The following is a 20,284-nucleotide window of genomic DNA, read 5'->3' on the forward strand; positions in this document are numbered from 1 at the left end:
TTAAATACAATGCACATTAATTATTTTGTATTAAGGACACATTAAGGGATTATAATCAATATATAATCTAACATCAGGTTTATTTTAAATTTCAATCTTCTTGAATGACTAAAGTTAAAAAACTCCTATTTTTTAATATAAGAGGTATGTCTCCACGCTTTAATGGTAGACTAATTTCTCTTTCCATACAGTATTGATATCGCATAAGGTGGCAATGTGCTTTTAGCCTCCCGGGTCAAACATTATACCAAAGCAGAGCCAATGACACCAAACAATATATCTGTGGGAGTTAAGCTTGGATTGAAGTTTCTAAACCTTTGCTCAATTTTGACTAGACCAACCCCTTGAAGTTGATAAGAGCAATGAGATCTAAGTTCATCCATTTTTCTAAATACATACTAGCAGAGAGCACATACTTTGTGTGTGTCAACAACCGTCCACCTCCTCCCACGTTATTCTCAAGCGCAACCGCTTCAGTTTATTCAAACTATCCAAAAAACATCATGATTTTACTTACCTATATGAAAAATGATGGTGGGACAATTTCTTTTAATAAGTGCATATTTTTATCTTATGAAAATATTTTGATACAAAATTACTATTTTACCCTCCTTATGTAAATATTGTGTATCAAAAGTGAGGGCAAAATAGGAAAATGATACATAATTACTATTTTGCCCTCCTCGTGTCAACATTGTGTATCAAAAGTGAGGGTAAAATTGAAAAAATAGGGATATGATTGTTATTTTATCAAAAGGTATAAAATTACTATTTTGCCGTTCTCATGTCAACATTGTGTATCACAAAAGTGAGGGCAAAATTGAAACAAAAGGTGACAAAAAGTTGATAAGGGTTATTCTCTTAATAGAATAGATGTATTTTTCATGTCTAGCTAACAAACATTGTAAGTGGACTATTAGGCGAGAAGGACAAAAATATAAATATTTATGGAAATAAAAAAAAACCCATAAAATCAATGTTGGGATGCATAGGAGGACTTTTCTTGGCAGAGGACCTTGTTCTCTTTTCTTTTCCTTACCGGATAATCTTTTTTTTTTCTTCTTAGAGACCATCTGGTTACGAAGCCATCGATGCATCGTAGTCTACTTTTTTAAGGGTTAGAAAACTCAAGGAGATATTTTAGTATTATTTTTACTATCAATTCACTAGTCTAAAAAATCGAACCCTCCCAGATATGTGGAATACAAACTTAGCTTTCACCTCATTTACTAGGTCACCTCATGCTGGTAACCTCATAATTATATTGCACGTAGGCTTCAACGCATATCTTATAATTTTATCACTTTGAGCTGACTTTTTATTTTTAATTTTTTTTATTACTCGTGTTACAGTAGAAGGATTTGTTAATTATTTAATGTCTGCATGAGTTTTCTTAACCTTGTTTCACACCACGTAATTCAATTATTGTATATGGTTCTCTCATCTCATCTCAATTATTTATTCAAACACATGCCTTCCACTTCACTAAAATGTTGATATATATCCCATTAATAAGATCTTCAAACATACTTTTATTTTATTTTTTTTGTCAAACATGTTTAGGAACGCTTTTAGTTATTTGAAATAGAATTTCCGTCATCAGTCATAAAATTTGATGATATTTTTCTTCATTTATAAGTTAAAAGTTTTAGAACCGATTTTCTTAAATGACGATTCCAATACCAAATTATGATTCCCTTTATGTATATTAACCCAAATCCACACCCTTCAATATTGTTAAACAAAAAATTACGAAACCTAGTAGTATTTAAGTTGTCAATAAGGTGTAGCACTATTACATGTAGGCTTGATAATTTTTTGCACGACTTATAACCCAACACAAAACGACACGAAAAATAATAGATTTCAGGATAACCAGTTAACGAGTTTGGTCGTTATCAGGTGACTCGTTAAGGATTTGGGTTGTTATCGGGTTGCACATTAAGAGCCCGTTACGAAAACGGGTATGACGCATAAACGACACGAACGCAATCCATCTGTCAAGTCTAAACATTAGACATGATTTTCTTGCTTGACCCATAACCCGACACGAACACGACCCATTTATCAGGTCTAGATATTAGACATGGTAATTTCTTGCATGACCCATTAACAGCCACAGAGCGTCACAATTCGTTAATGACACACCCCGATCTGGAATATCCACTAGGACTCCGAATTGAGCTGTGCTGGCCGCCACCTGGAATGTGACGAAGCCATAAAGAGATGATATGGAAAATTTCGAATAAATTTAAACCTAAAGGTGCCTAAATATCAAAGTGCGTTGTCAGTGGGTAAGGACCCATTTCACACGTGTTGCCAGAGAATAAGTAAAGTACAGTAGTGTGGGTAAAGATCATACCCTCAGGAGTAGCCACCTTAAATAGGGATATGCCACGAATCCTCGTCAATAAGAACTTTGCTACTAGAACCTGGAGGGGCGCAAAACAGAAAACGTGAGTGGGCGAAAACAAAGCTTTTCGAAAATAATCACATTTCTCAACACTTATAACCCCTCGCTATAAAATATGTATACTTTCCCAGAAAATAGCATATATACATATATATCATCATATATCTCAAATCACAATCTGAAAATAGTATTTTGAAAGTATGCCATGCTATATGTCAATAACAGAATATGGATGCATAGCTTTATTAGATGAAATAATAAATCAACCAGAGACCCTGCAGTGGTCCTGTACGGTTAATCATGTAGCTCAATATCCACTCTAGCTGGAGTCACCAACTATGATTTGTATGGCACTACCCTGCACATGAGTCGGAACTACCTGTAGTAGTCTGTACGACAAGAATGAGTGTAATAATACGCTCTAGTGCTTCTCTCATCAACAGCTATACAATCATCTAAAGTCATCTACAAGTCGAAACCACCTCTAGTGGTCTATACGACAAGTCTATGCACCTAACCTGGATCCAAGGTGAGCGTGTGGTGTAGGGGTGAATAACATAAGCACTAACACCGGGGTGCAGGTTATGAGCTCTCAACACAACTCACATCAACCATAACTCAATGAGCAACATATAACTCACTTGATACTCACCTGTGCGTCCACAGCACTAGGGGTGGGTTCGGTTCAAATCGGTTCGGTTTTTGCCAAAATCAAAATTTCGGTTCAGTTTGGTTCGATTTTTTCCGATTCGGTTTCGGTTTTTTTTTTTTCACATCACGGTTGGGTTAAAAAAAAACAAAGTACACACAGGGTTAATCCTTGTTTGGTTCCTGGGAAATTGGGTTTAAAAAATAATGATATTTTAAATTCTCTTTTTCTCGGTATTATTTAATTAATTATTTGTTTTGGGTATTATTTTTTTTTCACATCAAGCAAACAAACAAAGTATACACAGGGTTAATCCTTGTTTGGTTCCTGAGAAAATATCAAGGAAAGTCTTAAAACTAGAGATCACTCAAACAATACATGATTATTAATAAGGGGCAAACAGAGCAGTAAAACCCAAATCACAAACAACCATTAAATCCAATGGTATGTTTAGTTTTCTAAGAGAATGCAGTGAAAGTTTCAGTCTTTTACAAAGTCAAGCAGCAAAAAATGAAATTTAAGATGTTTAACTCCCTCTCTCTCCCCCTCAATTTTTACCCAGCAGAGATATGAAAGTAAATGGACTGGAGTGCACAGAGAGAGAAGTTGTACAAGCTGATTTGATTACTCTATGATTATTACTCCAAATCACTCATAATTTCAATTCAAACAATAAAAACACAAACACGGAAGAACATAATTGATCAAGAGACAAATGGAAAGCAACTGCTTTAGTGATGAAACAAACAAACCATAAAAAATTAGAAGTAAAATTGGAGTGAGAAAAATGAGAAAAGAGTAGTAAGTTTTTGGCAACACATTGGGTTCAAAAAATAATACCCAAAGCAAATAATTAAATAAATAAAATTGGGTTTAAAAAATAATACTCAAAACAAATAATTAAATAAATAAAATTAAAAAATATTAATTTAATTAATTCGGTTCGGTTTTTTCGTTTGGTTCAGTTTTTTCGGTTTCTGTTTGGTTTGGTTTTTGATTTTTTTTCGGTTTTTAGTTTTTCGAACCCACCCCTACACAGCACCAATTCACATATATGCATCATATATCAATTCATACATTTCATATAATTCTATGCATGACATTTCAAATCATACTTTTATTTAAATTGGATTTCTGGGAAAATCAGTAGTATATAGTTATATATAGAAACCAAATGCCCACTCACCTGGGGTCCGCGCTACGACTCTCTAACATCAAAACCAAGGCGTTCCGAATGCTCGGCGCCTAAAACAGTTATCAAACCACATCTCAAGACTCTTGTCAATAGAATACGAAATTCACATAAAACATAACCTTATGGGCATTCAAGGAATAATGTGAGACCCATTGATCGAAATCAACCGTCGATCAAAGGTTCGACGGTAGGGTCATATCGCCAGGGGAATGAAATCGTGGCCGTACACGTCAAGCACCCCAAGGCCTCTGCAACTATGCTTTACTCCCATGGAAATGCTGCTGATTTGGGGCAGATGTTCGAGCTTTTCTTCGAATTGGGTGCTCGCCTTCGGATTAATTTGATGGGGTAAGTACGTGCTTTTGATTGTGGGATTAATTTGATGGGGTAAGTACGTGCTTTTGATTGTGGATTTTGGTTTCTTGGTTTTTGAATTTGATTACTTTCAATTGGGTTGGTAATAATTCTTATGGGATTTCAAAGCTGAAGTTTTTTTTGGTAGTGTTTGTTAGTTAATTCAGTTTATTTATTGCTAATTAATTCAGCTTACAGTTATAAATGTGAAAATATATTATGAAGTAAATCTTGTAAAATTTGGAAGCATCACTACAAAATTGGTTGGCTGAGCTCAATTATTTCCTTTTACAAATATTCCAAGAAATGCAAAATTGCAAATCAATGCCACAATAATGGAAAATGAAAGCAAAAGTATAAAACGTTAACGAAGTAGTTATACTTCTTTAACACACGAAGCAAATTGGCCCTAATTGGTGGCACATTATGATCTTTCGAACTAGTTAGAAGTGAAAATTTCCCTTCCACGCGGACATAGACTTGCGGTTTTGGTGTTTTTTTTTTTGGGTTGCAGGTAGTGGGTAGGGTGGGTGCGGGTTTAGGGAAGACGGAAGGGGGGAAGAAAGGAAGGTGGTCGGGGAAAATCGCGAGTTGGGGGGAAGATAAATTGGTTTTTTTTCTTCTTCTTGTTTGTTTGTTTTTTTTTTTTTTTTTTTTTTCTGGATTGCAGGGCGCTGGAAGAGGGGAAGAAGATGAAGATGAGGGAGAAGAGAGAGAAGGGAGGGGGTGGGGAAAGGGACGTGAGGGTTTTTTATTTTTTATTTTATATATTTTTACTTTTCTTTATTATTTTAATATTTACAAATTATTAAATGATTCTTTTTAGTTTTTAATAATATTTTACTAATTTTTAATAGAAAATGGGTCTCGGATCAAGCCACGTCAGCATTTAACTGAGAAATTCATGCCAAACTAACGGAAGGTATAAAATTGGCACAAATTCGTAAGATGAGGTATGACTTTGTTAATTTTAAAAGATGAGGTATGAAAGTGTCGTGACACCAATAGTTGATGTAGTTTTTTGTACTTTACCCAAAAAGATAAGTTTTAGATTATAACCTTATGTAAGATTAAAATCCAATTTTAGTCCCTAGTACATTTAATCATATCATTCATTAGTTATATTTTGATGTTTTATTTATCTTTTTATTTTTATTTTAATGTATTAATTACATTAAATTTATTTTTTATTTCATTCATCATAATATATTTTAATGTTTATATTTAGGCAACTAATTTTTTTGTAATATATATTCCGATAACAATTTTGTATGTTTTTCATTTAGGTACATTAATACATTTGAATATTTTGGTATATCCATTGGTACAAACATAAAGGTACATTGATTCAATATAATGCATTTCGTTACGTACATTTTGGTACACACATTTGAGTATTGACTTTTAAGTACATTAATTCAATATATTATATTTTCGGTACATACATTTAAGTATGTACATTTTGGTACATACATTTCAATAATGACATTTAGGTACATGCATTTCGGTATTGACATTTAGGTACATATATTTCGGTATTGACATTTCGATACGTACATTTTGGTATATACATTTTGGTATTGACATTTAGGTACATTAATTCAATATAATACATTTCGGTACATACATTTATGTTCATTGTAATATATTTCGGTACAATCATGTAGGTACAAATATTTCAGTACAAAGTCAATTTTATATATTTCGGCACAGTCATTTCTATACACTTATGTATTTATATATTTTTGTATCACAAATTTCTTTTAATATTTTCTCATTTACGTTCATTTATAATTAAAAAACTAAATATGTGCATATTAATAAAATTAAAATTTAATGTGGAGAGATTAAATAAAAATACACATTAAATAACAAAAATTGAATGTAAGTTTTGATAAAAGTACACTTCAAGGGATTATTAAATTGAATATTTAATTTAGCACTAAGTTTTTTTTTTAAATTTTAATCTTTTGCAATGACTAATGTTCAAAAACCCCATATTTATTTTGTTAGGTTTGAAATTAAGGAAAAGAAGATATAACTTTATTCCGATAAACATGGCTCTTAGCTAAATTTGTCACTTACTAGCTTGACACCATCTAAAATAGAGTCTGCGAGATTCTCAATTTCTTCCATTTTTTTGGTAAGCTTCTTATTTCTTGCTTTCAGAAGCACTTTTTTCTAATTGAAAATTCCCTTGATTTTCTAAAGCAGACAATAAGGTCAAAAGCAACTTGTAGCTAGTCATGGAATTTGCAAAAGCCGGTTTTTTTTTTTCGGAAACTAAGTCGCTTTTTTTTAACAGCACGTTCTATTTCATTTATGTTTCCTACTTGGGGTGTGCTATTCACATATCTCACTTTACTTCTCACACACTTCTTAATAATTTCTATTTGTTAATTTTCTTCAATTCATCCGATATGACGGTCGAAAATTAAAAAGGTATGTGAAAAGTAAAATGGGGTGTGTGGATATCACACCCCTTCCTGCTTACTCTTAAAGGCACACATAAAAATTGAAAACTGAAAACGAGTGAGCGTTTGTGTTGTGTTGTCTGCGTGTTTGCACTTCACGCCCTTTAATTTACAATTATAATTCTTTTTTTTTAATGGTACGTAGGTAGAATAATGTTTTTTTTGGAACTGTTATTAGCACTCCAAAAATCTCAGTCTACACTCCTCACAAGTATACTTTTCTTTCTAATTATAGAAAGTTTGCAGTGTAAAATGAGATTTTTAGAGTGCCAATAACAATTTTTTTATTTTTTTATTTTTTATAGTTTTCGTATAACTTTAGCTTAACAGTCGCTTAACTTGAGCTTAATTGGAGCTTTAGTTCTTGAACTAAAAATTCGTGAGTATTGACCCTTGAACTTATAATAATGAAGAGTAATGTTCATTTTGGCTAACTCCGTTAGAACTTCCATCAATTTTTGGTCCCTGTAAACCCTTTACTTTGGATGGAAGTTCTAACGAAGTTAGAGAAAATGTTCATTGCTCCACAGTATAACAAGTTCAGGGACCTATACTCACAAATTTTTAGTTCAGGGCCAAAGCTCCAATTAAGCTTAAGTTAAGGACCATTACTTCAATTATCTCCATGTGAACACTATTAAATTTATGTACTATCATTTAGTGTTTAAAATATTATTGGTTCGATATGTAAATTTGCAGAAATATTTATAGATATTAGATATTGATTGCTTTTCATGGAAATGGATGAAATTTGCTAAAGAATGTAGAAATTTAAATGGAACTTTAGGAAATGTCATATGGTAGTTTGTCATATTTATTTATTTGATATGTCGGAAATATCGACGAAATTTGTTGATTTTAGCCGAAATTTAAGAGTTTCTCCGATATGAGGTGAAATTTAGATTTCACCCCTCTTTCCACTCTGATTTTTCTAATATTTCCACAAAAATATCAAATGTATCGAAGAAATTTCAAACATTGATACCATTAAGCAAAAGAATTATACTTGTAAATTAACGTCTGAAATATCGATACATATCCATTTTTTAAAGAATCCCATGAGAAGCACTTGCAATGTTTTATACGAAAAATTGATGAGAGCAACTAACAATGCCTGAAAAACGTGTACCAGTTGAACTTTTGGGAAAGGATTTTCGCCGGATCCTTTTTCTAGGGATCTTAGGAATTTCTTGATCGTGACCGTTTATCGTACATCGTGCGGTCATAAATCATTTCAAAATTTAAAATTAAATATAAATAGTACTTAACTAAAACTGATCGCACAATGTACGATAAATGATCACGATCACGAGATCCATAGGAAAAGGATATGTTCTGAACTTTTGTATTAGAGGGTGAGACGAATTTTGGCGCCACTAGCAAAAAAAAAAAAAACTAGTCAAGTATGATTGAAACATACTGAACTTTTGTATTAGAGGGTCATACGAATTTTGGCGCCACTAGCAGAACTAGTCAAGTTGTAACCTATTGAACTTTTGTATTAGAAGGTGAGACGAATTTTGGCGCCACTAGCAGAAAAAAAAAACTAGTCAAGTGTACCATGATTGAAACATATTGAACTTTTGTATTAGAGGGTGAGAAGAATTTTGTCGCCACTAGCAAAAAAAAGCTAGTCAAGTTGTAACCTATTGAACTTTTGTATTAGATGGTGAGAAGAATTTTGTCGCCACTAGCAAAAAAAATCTAGTCAAGTTGTAACCTATTGAACTTTTGTATTAGAGGGTGAGACGAATTTTGGCGCCACTAGCAAAAAAAAAAAAACTAGTCAAGTGTACCATGATTGAAACATATTGAACTTTTGTACTAGAGGGTGAGACAAATTTTGGCTCAACTAGCAGAGAAAAACTAGTTAAGTTGTAACCTATTGAACTTTTGTATTAGAGGGTGAGACGAATTTTGGTGCCACTAGCAGAAAAAAAAAACTAGTCAAGTGTCCCATGATTGAAACATATTGAACTTTTGTATTAGAGGGTGAGAAGAATTTTGGCTGAACTTGCAGAGAAGAACTAGTCAAGTTGTAACCTATTGAACTTTTGTATTGGAGGGTGAGACGAATTTGGGCGCCACTAGCAGAACTAGTCAAGTTGTAACTATTGAACTTTTGTATTAGAGGGTGAGAAGAATTTTAGCGCCACTAGCAGAAAAAAACTAGTCAAGTTGTACCATGATTGAAATATATAGAATGGTCAATTATAGGATAGATTTTTTCAGTGTGTTGGAAGTACGGTCTGAGATATCAAGTGTTATAATACAAATGGTTGAATACTTAAAAAAAAAATTTCAACCACTTGTATTATGATGCTTGATTTATTGGACCGTGTATCATGTACAGTGAAAAATTTCTCCAATTATGATTCATGCTTCTTCATTTACAAGATGAATTCAACACCCAAGGAAATACGTCCGATTTTCATTTAGAAGTATTATGTAATTAAGTTTATGAGTATTGTTATTAGTTCTTTAAAATGTTCATCGTGCGCTCTTTTATGTGCAAACTCTCTCGTGCAAAAATTTAAGCGTAAAGGAGTTGATAATGAATTTTTTGGACTGCCGACAACAATTGTTTAGGTTCAACTCGTAAAATAGAAATTAAAATTTATTAAATTCATGAGTTTTTGTTTATACACCAATTTAAACTATACATTAATAGAACTCTCATTTTCAACCAAAATTTTATAAAATTACCATTCTAATCCTCTAATCAAAACTGAACATAAATAAAAACATGGGCAGTAATGTAATTTCATACAACTAAAATTTTGATTCTAACATATCTTGTATAGGGCGATCTAAACTACATATTAATATAACCCTCATTGTCAACCAAACTTTCATAAAATTACCATTTTAACCCTCTAATCAAAACTGAACATAAATAAAAAGCATAGGCAGTAATGTAGTTTCGCATAGCCAAAATTTTGTTTTCCTTTTAAAGCCTCACATATTCTAAGATATCTCTAATTAAAAATATAAAAAAATAAACCTCTCTTCCCCCTCTCCCCATTCCACGTTCTCTTTCACTTTCTTCCCCTCTCCTTCCAAAAATTATGTGGTTTTTAAAGCTTCACTTTAATGTGATTCTAACATGTCTCAAATAAAAATTAAAAAAATAAACCTCTCATTCTTTTTCTCCCCACTTTCACATTCTCTTTCACTATCTTCTTCTCTCCTTCATTTTAAAAACAAAAATAAAAAATATTCACGCACACTTAATGTGTTGGCATATGCTAATATTCATTAACATATCCAACGAGAATCACTAACTAAACACAAATTTTGCTGTATTATTGTAAATAATTGTGTATATAAGTGTGTTTAGTTTACATAGAAACATAATATATTTTTTAAAAATAATATAAAACAAAAAATAACATGAGAAATCCAATCCAAAGTGAGCAAAGGGAAAAGGCAAATAAAGTAGCAGGTAGGGACCTGACTTATTTGCCCTTTCAATTTCCATACATTTTCATTCTCTCCTATTTGTGCGATCACAGTTAAATTATGTCAACATTTTATATCATAATTACTTTTTGTTTTATTATATCTATAAAAAAAATAATATAAAATGTTGACGTGACTTAACCAGCACAAAATATGAGGGTATAAGAGTGTATGAGAGGGCAGAAAAGCAGGTCCACCAGGCAGCAGGCTCACACCAAAGGACAGCGCACACCATGTCTCTCGTAATCATGGCGACCTCCAAAAGTTTGTCTCTTCCATTTTCCGTACCCTTCTATTTTATATGATCACGTTTAAGTCACGTTAATATTTTATATTATTTTTTTATAGAGATAATAAGATAAAAAAAATAATAATATAAAATATTGATGTGACTTAACCGTAACCACACAAACAGAAAGGCAAAAGAAGTGGAAGGGCAGAGAACCATTGTGTTCAAAAGTGGTGTCAAACAGTTGGCCACAGATCACAGATAGCATTAAAAATCAAAAGCCACATAAACCCCAAAACGCAGACGCTCCGAACGGAAAACGCTGCCGGAAACTCCCCAAGGTCACAGCTTCATCTTCAGGTACTTCCTCCTCTTCCTCCACCCCCTCGTTGAAATCTTATTTTCTTTTCGTCGGTTTCAATTATTTACTTTGCGCTGCTGGAAACGAATGGATTTAAATCCCCAAATTTGATTTGATGTGTTAATCGACTGAATTGGAATTCTAGGGTTCATCCATTTTTTTTTGTTGATTTTACTTTTTTTTTTTTCTTTCTCGAGAAGAAAGATTGAAGCTTTATTGGAGATATGAATGAAGATTGATGTCTTGAATTGGGTTTTTAGGGTTAGCGTTTTTCGCATAATTGCATAGATTTATATAAATTTGGGAATTCCTCAAGAGTTATTTTGCAGGCTTAAACTTGTGACTTGAAAGTTGAAATCTTTGGTATTTGAATTTAAATTGTAATGGGATTTCAAGTTGTATGCAAACATTGATCAGAATTAAGTTATTGTGGTGTTTTGGTACCAATGATTTGTTAGGGTTTCTAATGCATCCATCCTTGTGAATTGGAGATTGCAGCATTTGGTGATAAATGCAGGATCCGAAGAAGCCGCTGGCCGATGAGTTTTCGACTCCTAAGCTGAAGAAAAAGAAACCCTCGACCCAGAAGGCCCTCCTCCACTCCCGGTAAAAGCAGGGCATAAAGGAACCAAAAGAAACATGAAGAATGAAGTTTCTCCGTCGTTCCAGCAGCAGCCAGAGAGGTTGAGCTCAGATTCGTTGCCGGAGTCCTCCCCATCTGGAAGCGGGTACCGTGCACTGAGGCTCAAGTATTTGCTGCTGGAAGAAGAGAGCTTTGCGTTGGGGAGAGATCTAAGAGAGGTTGAAGATGAGGTCAAGACCCTCGAGGACGAGAAGCATGCACTCTTGGACAAGCTTGTTGTGCTAGAAGGCCTTGTTGATCCTTCGGAATTGCAGCCGCAGGGGTTGCATTTATCGTAGTTTATCTCTCGATATCGTTACCGGTTTTTGTGGTTAAATTTGCACACTTGTAAATTGCTAGATGTGTGATCTCAAAGATTAGAGAATGGTCATTATGCCGACTTATTAATGTTAAAACTTCTTTGGCACACTTCGATGATCGAAACGATGAATGAGACTGTCGGCGGGTATTGTTTTGGAGCTAATGTTGCTAGTCAGAAATTTCATTTGTCAAATGCAGAAATTTACTTTCTGTGATTCACACAACCGAAACATGAAAGCAAATGCTCTGTTGGACACAGAGAACGCCGGATGAAACTCGGTTGGATACAGAGAACGCCGGAGGAAGCGAAAACAAATAAATTGCGGTATAACAGAATTTAAGCCACAATCCAGAGTAAATATTTCTTTGATAAACTTGGTTTAACACTTAAATCTCATTTCAACCACAAAAATTACAAATAATCTGATAATAATTCAAGCTGCGAGTGTAGATATTGTAGGTAACCTAGGATTTTAATCTTTATTCTGCATTGGCTTCTTAGTGTGTAAGGTTTCTATTATCTGTAAGGATAACAAAGGTTCTAATCTAATTTTCGGGGAGGGTTGTTACCTCAGCAGCCCTGAGTTTGAATGTGCAACTCGGACAACCAGGGGGCTGGTAACTCTTGATCGTCCACGTACCCATGAAAAGAACCCGAATGCATATCCCTTCGCTGGTGGAGCAGCCACCTTGAAGTTTACTGTGAACTTTATCTTCTGGCCAAACCTATTGAAGATTAATCGATTTGGGACGATGGTAACATTGATTCCGATGGGTGGGGACACCGCTGCTCTATAGATACTCTTTGGCCTCCCAACATTGGTCACTGTTCTAGTTACCGAGAAGTTGCCTACAAGATATGGCACTGTGATAGATGGATAGTTCAGGTCAGATGCTGTTCGGAATGCCTGCTTACATGTACTATTGTCTCGTGTGATTTGGTGGACCGCCTTCTTGTCATAACCAACTGAACAAAGGAATTCTACGTAGTCTGCTGAATGTGCGTCGTAGACAAGACCTGGGTCAAGGACTCTTTTCGGGTTCACAAAGCCTGAGCCATAATCGAATGCGTTGCCCCTTCTTCCTTCCGGGTCCACTAGGATGGGTTTGGAGTTCTTATCCAGAAGTGTAGCTGTAAGTTCCATTCGTTGTCAGATTCTTCGATACAATCATAGGCACAAAGTTGATGACTGGAAAACTCTGTTTGAGCTTGCAAGTTTGTTGTTGTTTCAGCTAATGAAATCTTACCTGTAGTCATGATTGCGGATCTAATGGCTGCTGGGGACCATGATGGATAAACGGCCTTAATCAAGGCGGCGATTCCTGTTACATGTGGGCAAGCCATGGAAGTACCAGAAAGAATGTTGAACAGCTTATTCCCTGCTGCTGGGGACCAAGATGCTAGTATATTTAGTCCAGGAGCTGTGACATCGGGCTACAAAGCAAAATAGTAGTTATAAGTTTTTCTATAACATAGAGAGAGAGCATGAAGATGTGGAACTAATTGATTACAAAGCCGGTACATTGTGATTTCTGACCATTAGTTATCATTTACCTTCAAAATCTCTGGTGTCAAAGAATTGGGGCCTTTTGAAGAAAATGCTGTAACACGAGGTGCAGGTTTCAGTCCAAGTATAGTTTTTGCAGGCAAAATTCGCGACTTGGGTTTTCTGTGCACATTGGTCGAAATCAATTAAACAGAAACTCAAAAACAGAAAGTTTGAATGTTTTAGTTTATAAGACTAACCGTGCACGTATAATGTAAGATAAAATTTGATGCCCTATCCTCTGTCCAACGATAGCAGAAGGGATAACAAATGGGACAGCAATATCCTTATCTGCATCATCAATGAGAACCATCCCAACACCACCAGCTTTTTCCACTAGCATACTTTTAGCGAGCTTTGACTCCGTTGAACTCTCAGCGTGTCGACAGACCAGAACCTTCCCTCTGGCCTTGGTTCTATTCAAGGAACTTTCTAAACAGTAACTGCAACACAAATTTGCAGTAGAGAAAGTGTGACCTAAGTATTCCCTATGCATCATCATCTAAATAGAACTCACTTCCAAGTACCTTTTGATTCACCTGGATTGATACGGAGTAAAATACCCTGCATTGGCTTCAGAGGCAGAAATAATTCTTGCTGAGGCTTTCATTTCGAGGACACTGAGACTTTCACCCTAATCAAGCATTCAGAACTTATAAGGCTTGCGAAAATAATGCACAAATCTCTTGAAACATAAGAAGTCGATAGAATTACCGTGAAATTAGCACCATTTTCTAGTATGATATCAGAAGTGAAATCCCTATCTGTTGAACTTGCACCAACAGTGAGCATCCATGGGGCTAAATTTGTTGCAGAACCTGGGTTTCCTTCATTTCCAGAAGAAGCAACCACTAGAATTCCATGCCTAGCAGCATGAAATGATCCGATAGAAATGGCGTCACTGAAATAGTCTCCCTGAGGAGCATCAGGACCTAGAGACACGGACATGATGTCAACCCCGTCTCTGATAGCATCATCAAAGGCCGCTAGTAAGTCAACGTCATAACAACCAGAGTTCCAACATGTCTTGTATACTGCAATCCTAGCCATTGGTGCCCCTCCTCTTGCCCCTCCAGCTGCCAATCCCTTATAAGTCATGTTTAACACGTACCGACCAGCAGCTATAGAGGCTGTGTGACTGCCATGACCTGAGCTGTCCCTTGGTGATCTGAATGACACTGTAGTTGTTGACTCTTCCTCGGCTTCATAACCAGAATTATAGTATCGAGCACCAATCACTTTCCTATGGAAAAAAGTTTTTAACCATTTGAGATTTACCAATCGTAAACATCCATTAATTAAACTAAACAGTCCATTCAAACCACGAAACAACCTGTTGCAAGTTAAAGCGGTGAATTTTTCTCCTGATTCACAACGCCCCTTCCATCTAGCTGGCACAGGAGGCATGTTGGCATCATCAAAACTTGGAGATTCAGGCCAAATTCCTGCTCGTGACAGTGAATAATAGTATTATTAAGGAAAATCTATATTTCCCTTTAAACAATTAGTCCATAAATAGCTTCAATCAGACCAAAAGCATTCATGTGTACAGAAAGCAAAAATTATGGGGCATTTTCATGCCACAGGAGTCACGTGAGAGGAGATAAGATGCCTTATAATATAAACAAAACAGGGGACTAAGTCAACAAATTGGCAATGAATCAATAATAGTTGACTGAACAATAATACTTAATAGAGATTGTTTTATAGATCCAGATGCACAAAAGAAAGAGTAAATTAGTAAAAATAATGGTAAGAAAAAAAAAAGTGATCAGAGCTCAGTGCTTACCAGTATCAATGAAACCAACAATGACATCAACTTGGTTCTTGGTGGAATACCCAATAATCTCCATGGTTTCTTCACCCAAAAGGCCCATGAAATCCCAGGAATGTGTGGTGTGCAACTTTCTTTTCGAATTGGGGAAAACCGAAACAACTCCCGGCATCTCTGTCAATTCAATTAGCCATGTTTTAAATCACAAACCCATGATTTTTTATTCTCACGTTATAAATTTATAGTTACTTGAAGTGGTTTTGGGGAACTTACTGGAAATTTGGAAAGCTTGGAGGTCAGTTAACTTGGCTGCAAAGCCTCTGAAGCCATGTCTGTAACTGTAAAGGTGAGATGCCCGAGCTTCCTCCATGCTGTTTCAACACCATTGATGCAAATCACCAACACAATCAGAGATGAGCAAGCGACCCCAGATCAGAAATACACACACACACATATATATTTGTGATCTTATTTAAATGAAAGAAAAAAGGAAGGGACTTTCTGAAAAACTGACCTTCCAGTATGCACAAAAGCAAGCATTTCATGGTTTTGTGTCAAAATTTCATCTGGGTCCTCACCATTTTTGCTTCCCATATAAACTACATACACCTAAAACACAAAAAAAAAATAAATAAATAAAAAATCTCACTGAAAACTATCAAAAAAGAAGAAAAACGTAAAATTTAAAAAAAAAACCCAGAATTTATTTTATACCTTGGATGAAAGGCAAATGCTAATTTCAGCAGCAAGAACACATAAGAACAGAAGAAGAACGCTGCTGATTCTCCCAGTACAACAAAAAGACTCCATTTTTCAAGTGCCCCACTCTTTTTCTCCTTTCCCAAAGAGATATAAATATGAAGAGGGAGCCAAACAGTTGGATAAGAGAAAGAACAAGAAGAAGAAGATGTTTTTTTTATGAGGAGGGAAAATTCTGGTCCTTTTTTTAACAGAGGGATTGATTGCTTTTGCAAAAATACCCAGTTACAAAGCAACCGCCGATGATGATGAAACGTGAAGGCAATATTGGTGACAGAGGTCAGAGTGTGAAGAGAGTGGGTGAGCGGTGGCAAAACTAGAGAGAGAGAGAGAGAGAGAGAGGAGATTGTGGTTTGGCTCCACAGTTTGCACCCAAAAACCAACCTTAAAAGGTGAAACCCTGAAACCCGGACCGTTAAAAAAGCGATCTTTGGTAATCAAAAGACGGCAAACATAGCAGTTGGGGGAGCACTCAAGCAACCCACTATATCATCATCACGATACACATTGTTTAGCATTTTAATGGAGGGCATACCGAAGAACCACACAATGGTAGTTAAGGAAAAACTGAAATGTTTACGTGAGACTTCTCGATTTCTAAAAGAGTTACCTATCGTGGTAAAGCAGCCAATTGGTCTTTTTTTTAAGTAAAAATAAAAATGGTCGGGATGTTATTTGTGGTGTGTCTTGATGAGACCATATCTTATTTGTAGACATGCTCAACTGCTTGAGTAAATGATCCATTTGTACAAATGTGATGTGCTACTCAATTAATCAGTAAAAATAGGCAGATATGAGTGCAGTTATATTGTCGAAACTGATGTATTCTTCATATGTAACTAAGTTTGAATTTTTCTTTCTAAAATTAGGTTAATTTAAGATAAAATGTCTGATGAACTTGTATTCATATTTCACTTTAACCTTCAGCTTAGTTACACGACTATGTTAATTGACCCATGTGTTGCACTTTAGTTCTTCTGCCAAGTTTTTGTTCCTTTTTTACCATTTTATTGTACTCAAATTTACAACTTTACAAAATGTAACTTTATTGGAGGAGTAAAGTGAAACATGATTATTGTCTTAAGGATTACTGCCATAATTGACTTTGAATAGATCAACTATCGATCTAGCGTCTACAACAGCAAAATTCTCAGACCAAAAAGAAGGAATCCACAAAGCTATTTAGTGGTTGAGACGTCAGACTTGTATTTAGATTTATGGCATTGGTGAATTACATGACGGTGGTCTGAAAAAGCTGAAATATCTTTGTAAGTCTTACCGGCTCTAAAAAATATGGACTATGATAATGAAGCCACAAACTGATCCTTTTTTTTTGAAAAGAAAAAAAAACAAAGGCAATTTCATCATCATTGTAACCAACTTCTTCATCGAATTCATGATTATATTATCTCTAAGATTTAACACCCGTGACCCTTGAATTACTATGTAAAATTATACAGAAATCATGAATTATTCAACCCAATTGGCAACTAGAACATGCTTGGCCAATATTATTTATTTATATATAAGCAAGTTAATGGGGTTGTGTTCACGATGTAAACTTGTCATGGCAGTTCTCACCTTGTTAATTAAAAAGCATTGGCGGAATATGTAGATTAACGTGCATATGCTGCAATGTTGTGCTTCTGAAGCTTCTTTTCTGCTGAGAAAAAGGATTGGAATATATAAACTGCAGAATAAACTGAGCCAATTAGACACAGTACCTAAAAACAGGGGAATTATATAATTTATATCCCCAGATTATGAATTAATAATTTTTTTTATTTGAAAATTCTGGCAAAATGGTTGTGTTTGTCGTGTTCTTCGTTTTCATGTCATATTATCTTAACGGATTATGTTGTATCAAACTCGTTATCTTAACGGGTTTTAACAAGCAACCCGGTAAAGACCCCACGCGTTAACCAGTTGACTCGGAATATATTATTTTTATGTTTTTTCGTGTCGGGTTAACTACTCATGCAAGAAATTATCATCCCTAGTGTGTAGACCAGGCAAACAGATTGTATTTGTATCGTTTTTGTGTCGTACTCATTATCTTAACGTGTGACCCGATAACAACTAGACTCGGCAACGAATGACCTGATAACGACTCAAATCGACAATGACCCGATAAGACTACTAAGTGTTGTTAGACCGAAGAATTTGTTAACAGTCTTGTAATTATGTATGAAATTTCTTGCCTCATTAATTTATTTGTGATTTTTCCATTAGGAAAATCAGCAATTTGTAGAAGTAAATATTTTTTTACTGGTTGAAAATGTTGATCAATTGGACGGTGGAGTCGCAAGTAATAACAAAAACATTCATACTGTACCATGATAGCAACTATTCATTCCTCTGAGTGTCCAAGTATCACTTTCAGCTTCTTCAAATCTCATCTGCCAAGTAAACCAGTTAAGTACGGACCCAATGCCTGAGCTGCTGAGGGTGATTTGCACACAAAGAAATATCTACCTATTCATTTCTTACTAAACTCAACTAGGGCTGCAACTGATTCATAAAATGAACTTGCATGTAACGAGGTGTAAATATATTTGTCTCCATCTCTCTCATCTCTTCATAGAGTTATGTGAGAAGATAAATCGAGGGTTAGGACACGCGGCAGGCAAGGGTGGAGCCAGAATTTTTTTTGTGGGTGTGCTAGCTAGAAAAATTACCCCAAAATCAAATGATATATATATATTTTTTGCTACATACATATGGTATGCAAAAATTTAAGTTTAAGTTCTGTATTTGAAGGCTTAAAATTTGCTTGGTATGAACTCAATTAAGTTTCGCATCAATTACAATCACACAGCTAGCACAAAGCAAAACAATGAAATTAGATGTAAAGGCAATATTAAAAAAAAATTGATTGAAACTTATATGAAACCCGTTGAATCAAAACAGAATAATCTTGAACAAAATGGTATCACAATTTCCATGATAATATTTATATTTCTAGTTGTGCCAAATACTCGCTGGGCTAGTTTCATTAAAAAATAATTCTTCTTACATATTCTTTTGTCTATTTTATTAGACTACGCGGTAAAATACATATACATATTGCCATAAACTTTCCCTGGGCTACAGCCCACCGTAGCCTTTGGTGTGGCTACGCCATTGGCGGCAGGTAAGTTTCTATCATCAACCATGTTCACAAGTCTAGGCAATCAATCCAAATTGAAATGAATCAAAATCAAGTGTTAAAATTTGAAACCTTACCTAACTAATTGCTCATGCAAAGTTAATCTTGATGATTTGCAACGGTAAAAAAATCCCACCACAAGCATGCCAAATCGTGTAAAGCTAGCACTTTACTGTGAGTTTGGTAATGATAGTGATTAAGATCATGAGTAATTATGACTATGATGAATAACTTTTATATCATTATCAAATGATAACTTAACATATATGATTTCGTATCCACCATTATTGCTTATGATCTTTTCCAAGAAATTAAGACTTGGAAGGCATCGAATCTCAAAAGTTGGTAGACAAGGATAAGCTGATTGTCCATTCACTAATAAGGCAAGCAATTATGTTAAATCCTTTTGCGTGTTGCTTTGCTACCCTTTTTCCTTTTCTCTCATCTGAACAAACGATACGATGTTTACAAAGTTGGAGTAATTCATTCATGCGAGATTTTTATATATTTCTATGTCAGGTTGGGAGTCAACAGAGTGTTCTCACATATTAAGTGTGAAAAGAAAAAAAAGTGATATATCGCTACTTACACTAGAGTTTTTCTTGTTCATCAATAATAAACTAGCTGCATTTTTCTGGCATATTTTGGAGTGCGGAAATATGGATCATAGTGATATCATAGCTTGATTTATACTAACAATTTATTTTGATGAAGGGTGAATCATAGGATGGGAAATGGGATTCTCTCTGAATTCCTTCTATTCAGATCCTCCCACAACATATTTCTATTAAGAATTAACCTTACATTGATGAAAAGATGAACCTTGCATGTGCTTATAAGAGGTGGGCTACTCCCCATATTGCAAATTGGTTTTATGGTAGAACCTTAACTTTTTTCTGGTATCAGAGCACGTTGTCGTCCCACGTGTGAAGCCCAACGGTCACACATGCTCCATGTCACCCGAGTTGTGTTATTC

At 34.9% G+C, this 20,284-nt stretch overlaps 1 protein-coding gene and 1 pseudogene across 2 annotated transcripts; one reads left to right on the plus strand and one right to left on the minus strand.

Moving 5' to 3' along the window:
• Positions 1-11,628: 11,628 nt before the first annotated feature.
• LOC126608606 (uncharacterized) lies at positions 11,629-12,243 on the plus strand (annotated as a pseudogene).
• Positions 12,244-12,416: 173 nt separating this feature from the next.
• LOC126608538 (subtilisin-like serine-protease S) lies at positions 12,417-16,687 on the minus strand. 2 transcript variants are annotated; one of them, XM_050276492.1, is made up of 12 exons: positions 16,116-16,687; positions 15,916-16,010; positions 15,675-15,772; positions 15,417-15,575; positions 14,961-15,072; positions 14,342-14,870; positions 14,167-14,261; positions 13,828-14,070; positions 13,636-13,750; positions 13,329-13,515; positions 13,138-13,212; positions 12,417-13,098 (listed from the first exon to the last, which is right to left on the minus strand). In XM_050276492.1, the coding sequence occupies exons 1-12, from the start codon at positions 16,209-16,211 to the stop codon at positions 12,647-12,649; spliced, it is 2,256 nt and encodes a 751-aa protein (XP_050132449.1). In that variant the 5' UTR covers positions 16,212-16,687; the 3' UTR covers positions 12,417-12,646. The 2 variants fall into 2 exon arrangements, with proteins under 2 accessions (XP_050132449.1, XP_050132440.1); XM_050276483.1 differs by having other exon boundaries at positions 12,417-13,212; positions 16,116-16,684.
• Positions 16,688-20,284: the final 3,597 nt, after the last annotated feature.

Source organism: Malus sylvestris, chromosome 2 (assembly GCF_916048215.2).
Source record: "Malus sylvestris chromosome 2, drMalSylv7.2, whole genome shotgun sequence".
Classification (NCBI taxonomy): Eukaryota; Viridiplantae; Streptophyta; class Magnoliopsida; order Rosales; family Rosaceae; genus Malus; species Malus sylvestris.

What these genes read in the sequence shown, in the direction of transcription:
- LOC126608538 (XM_050276483.1), bottom strand. Translation starts at nt 16,211, where the DNA reads ATGGAGTCTTTTTGTTGTACTGGGAGAATCAGCAGCGTTCTTCTTCTG. An exon ending in CCAAGCTTTCCAAATTTCCA is followed by an intron (nt 15,576 to 15,674) that starts GTAAGTTCCCCA and finishes TTGAATTGACAG; the next exon opens with AGATGCCGGGAGTTGTTTCG. An exon ending in ATCCGCAATCATGACTACAG is followed by an intron (nt 13,213 to 13,328) that starts GTAAGATTTCAT and finishes TGGAACTTACAG; the next exon opens with CTACACTTCTGGATAAGAAC.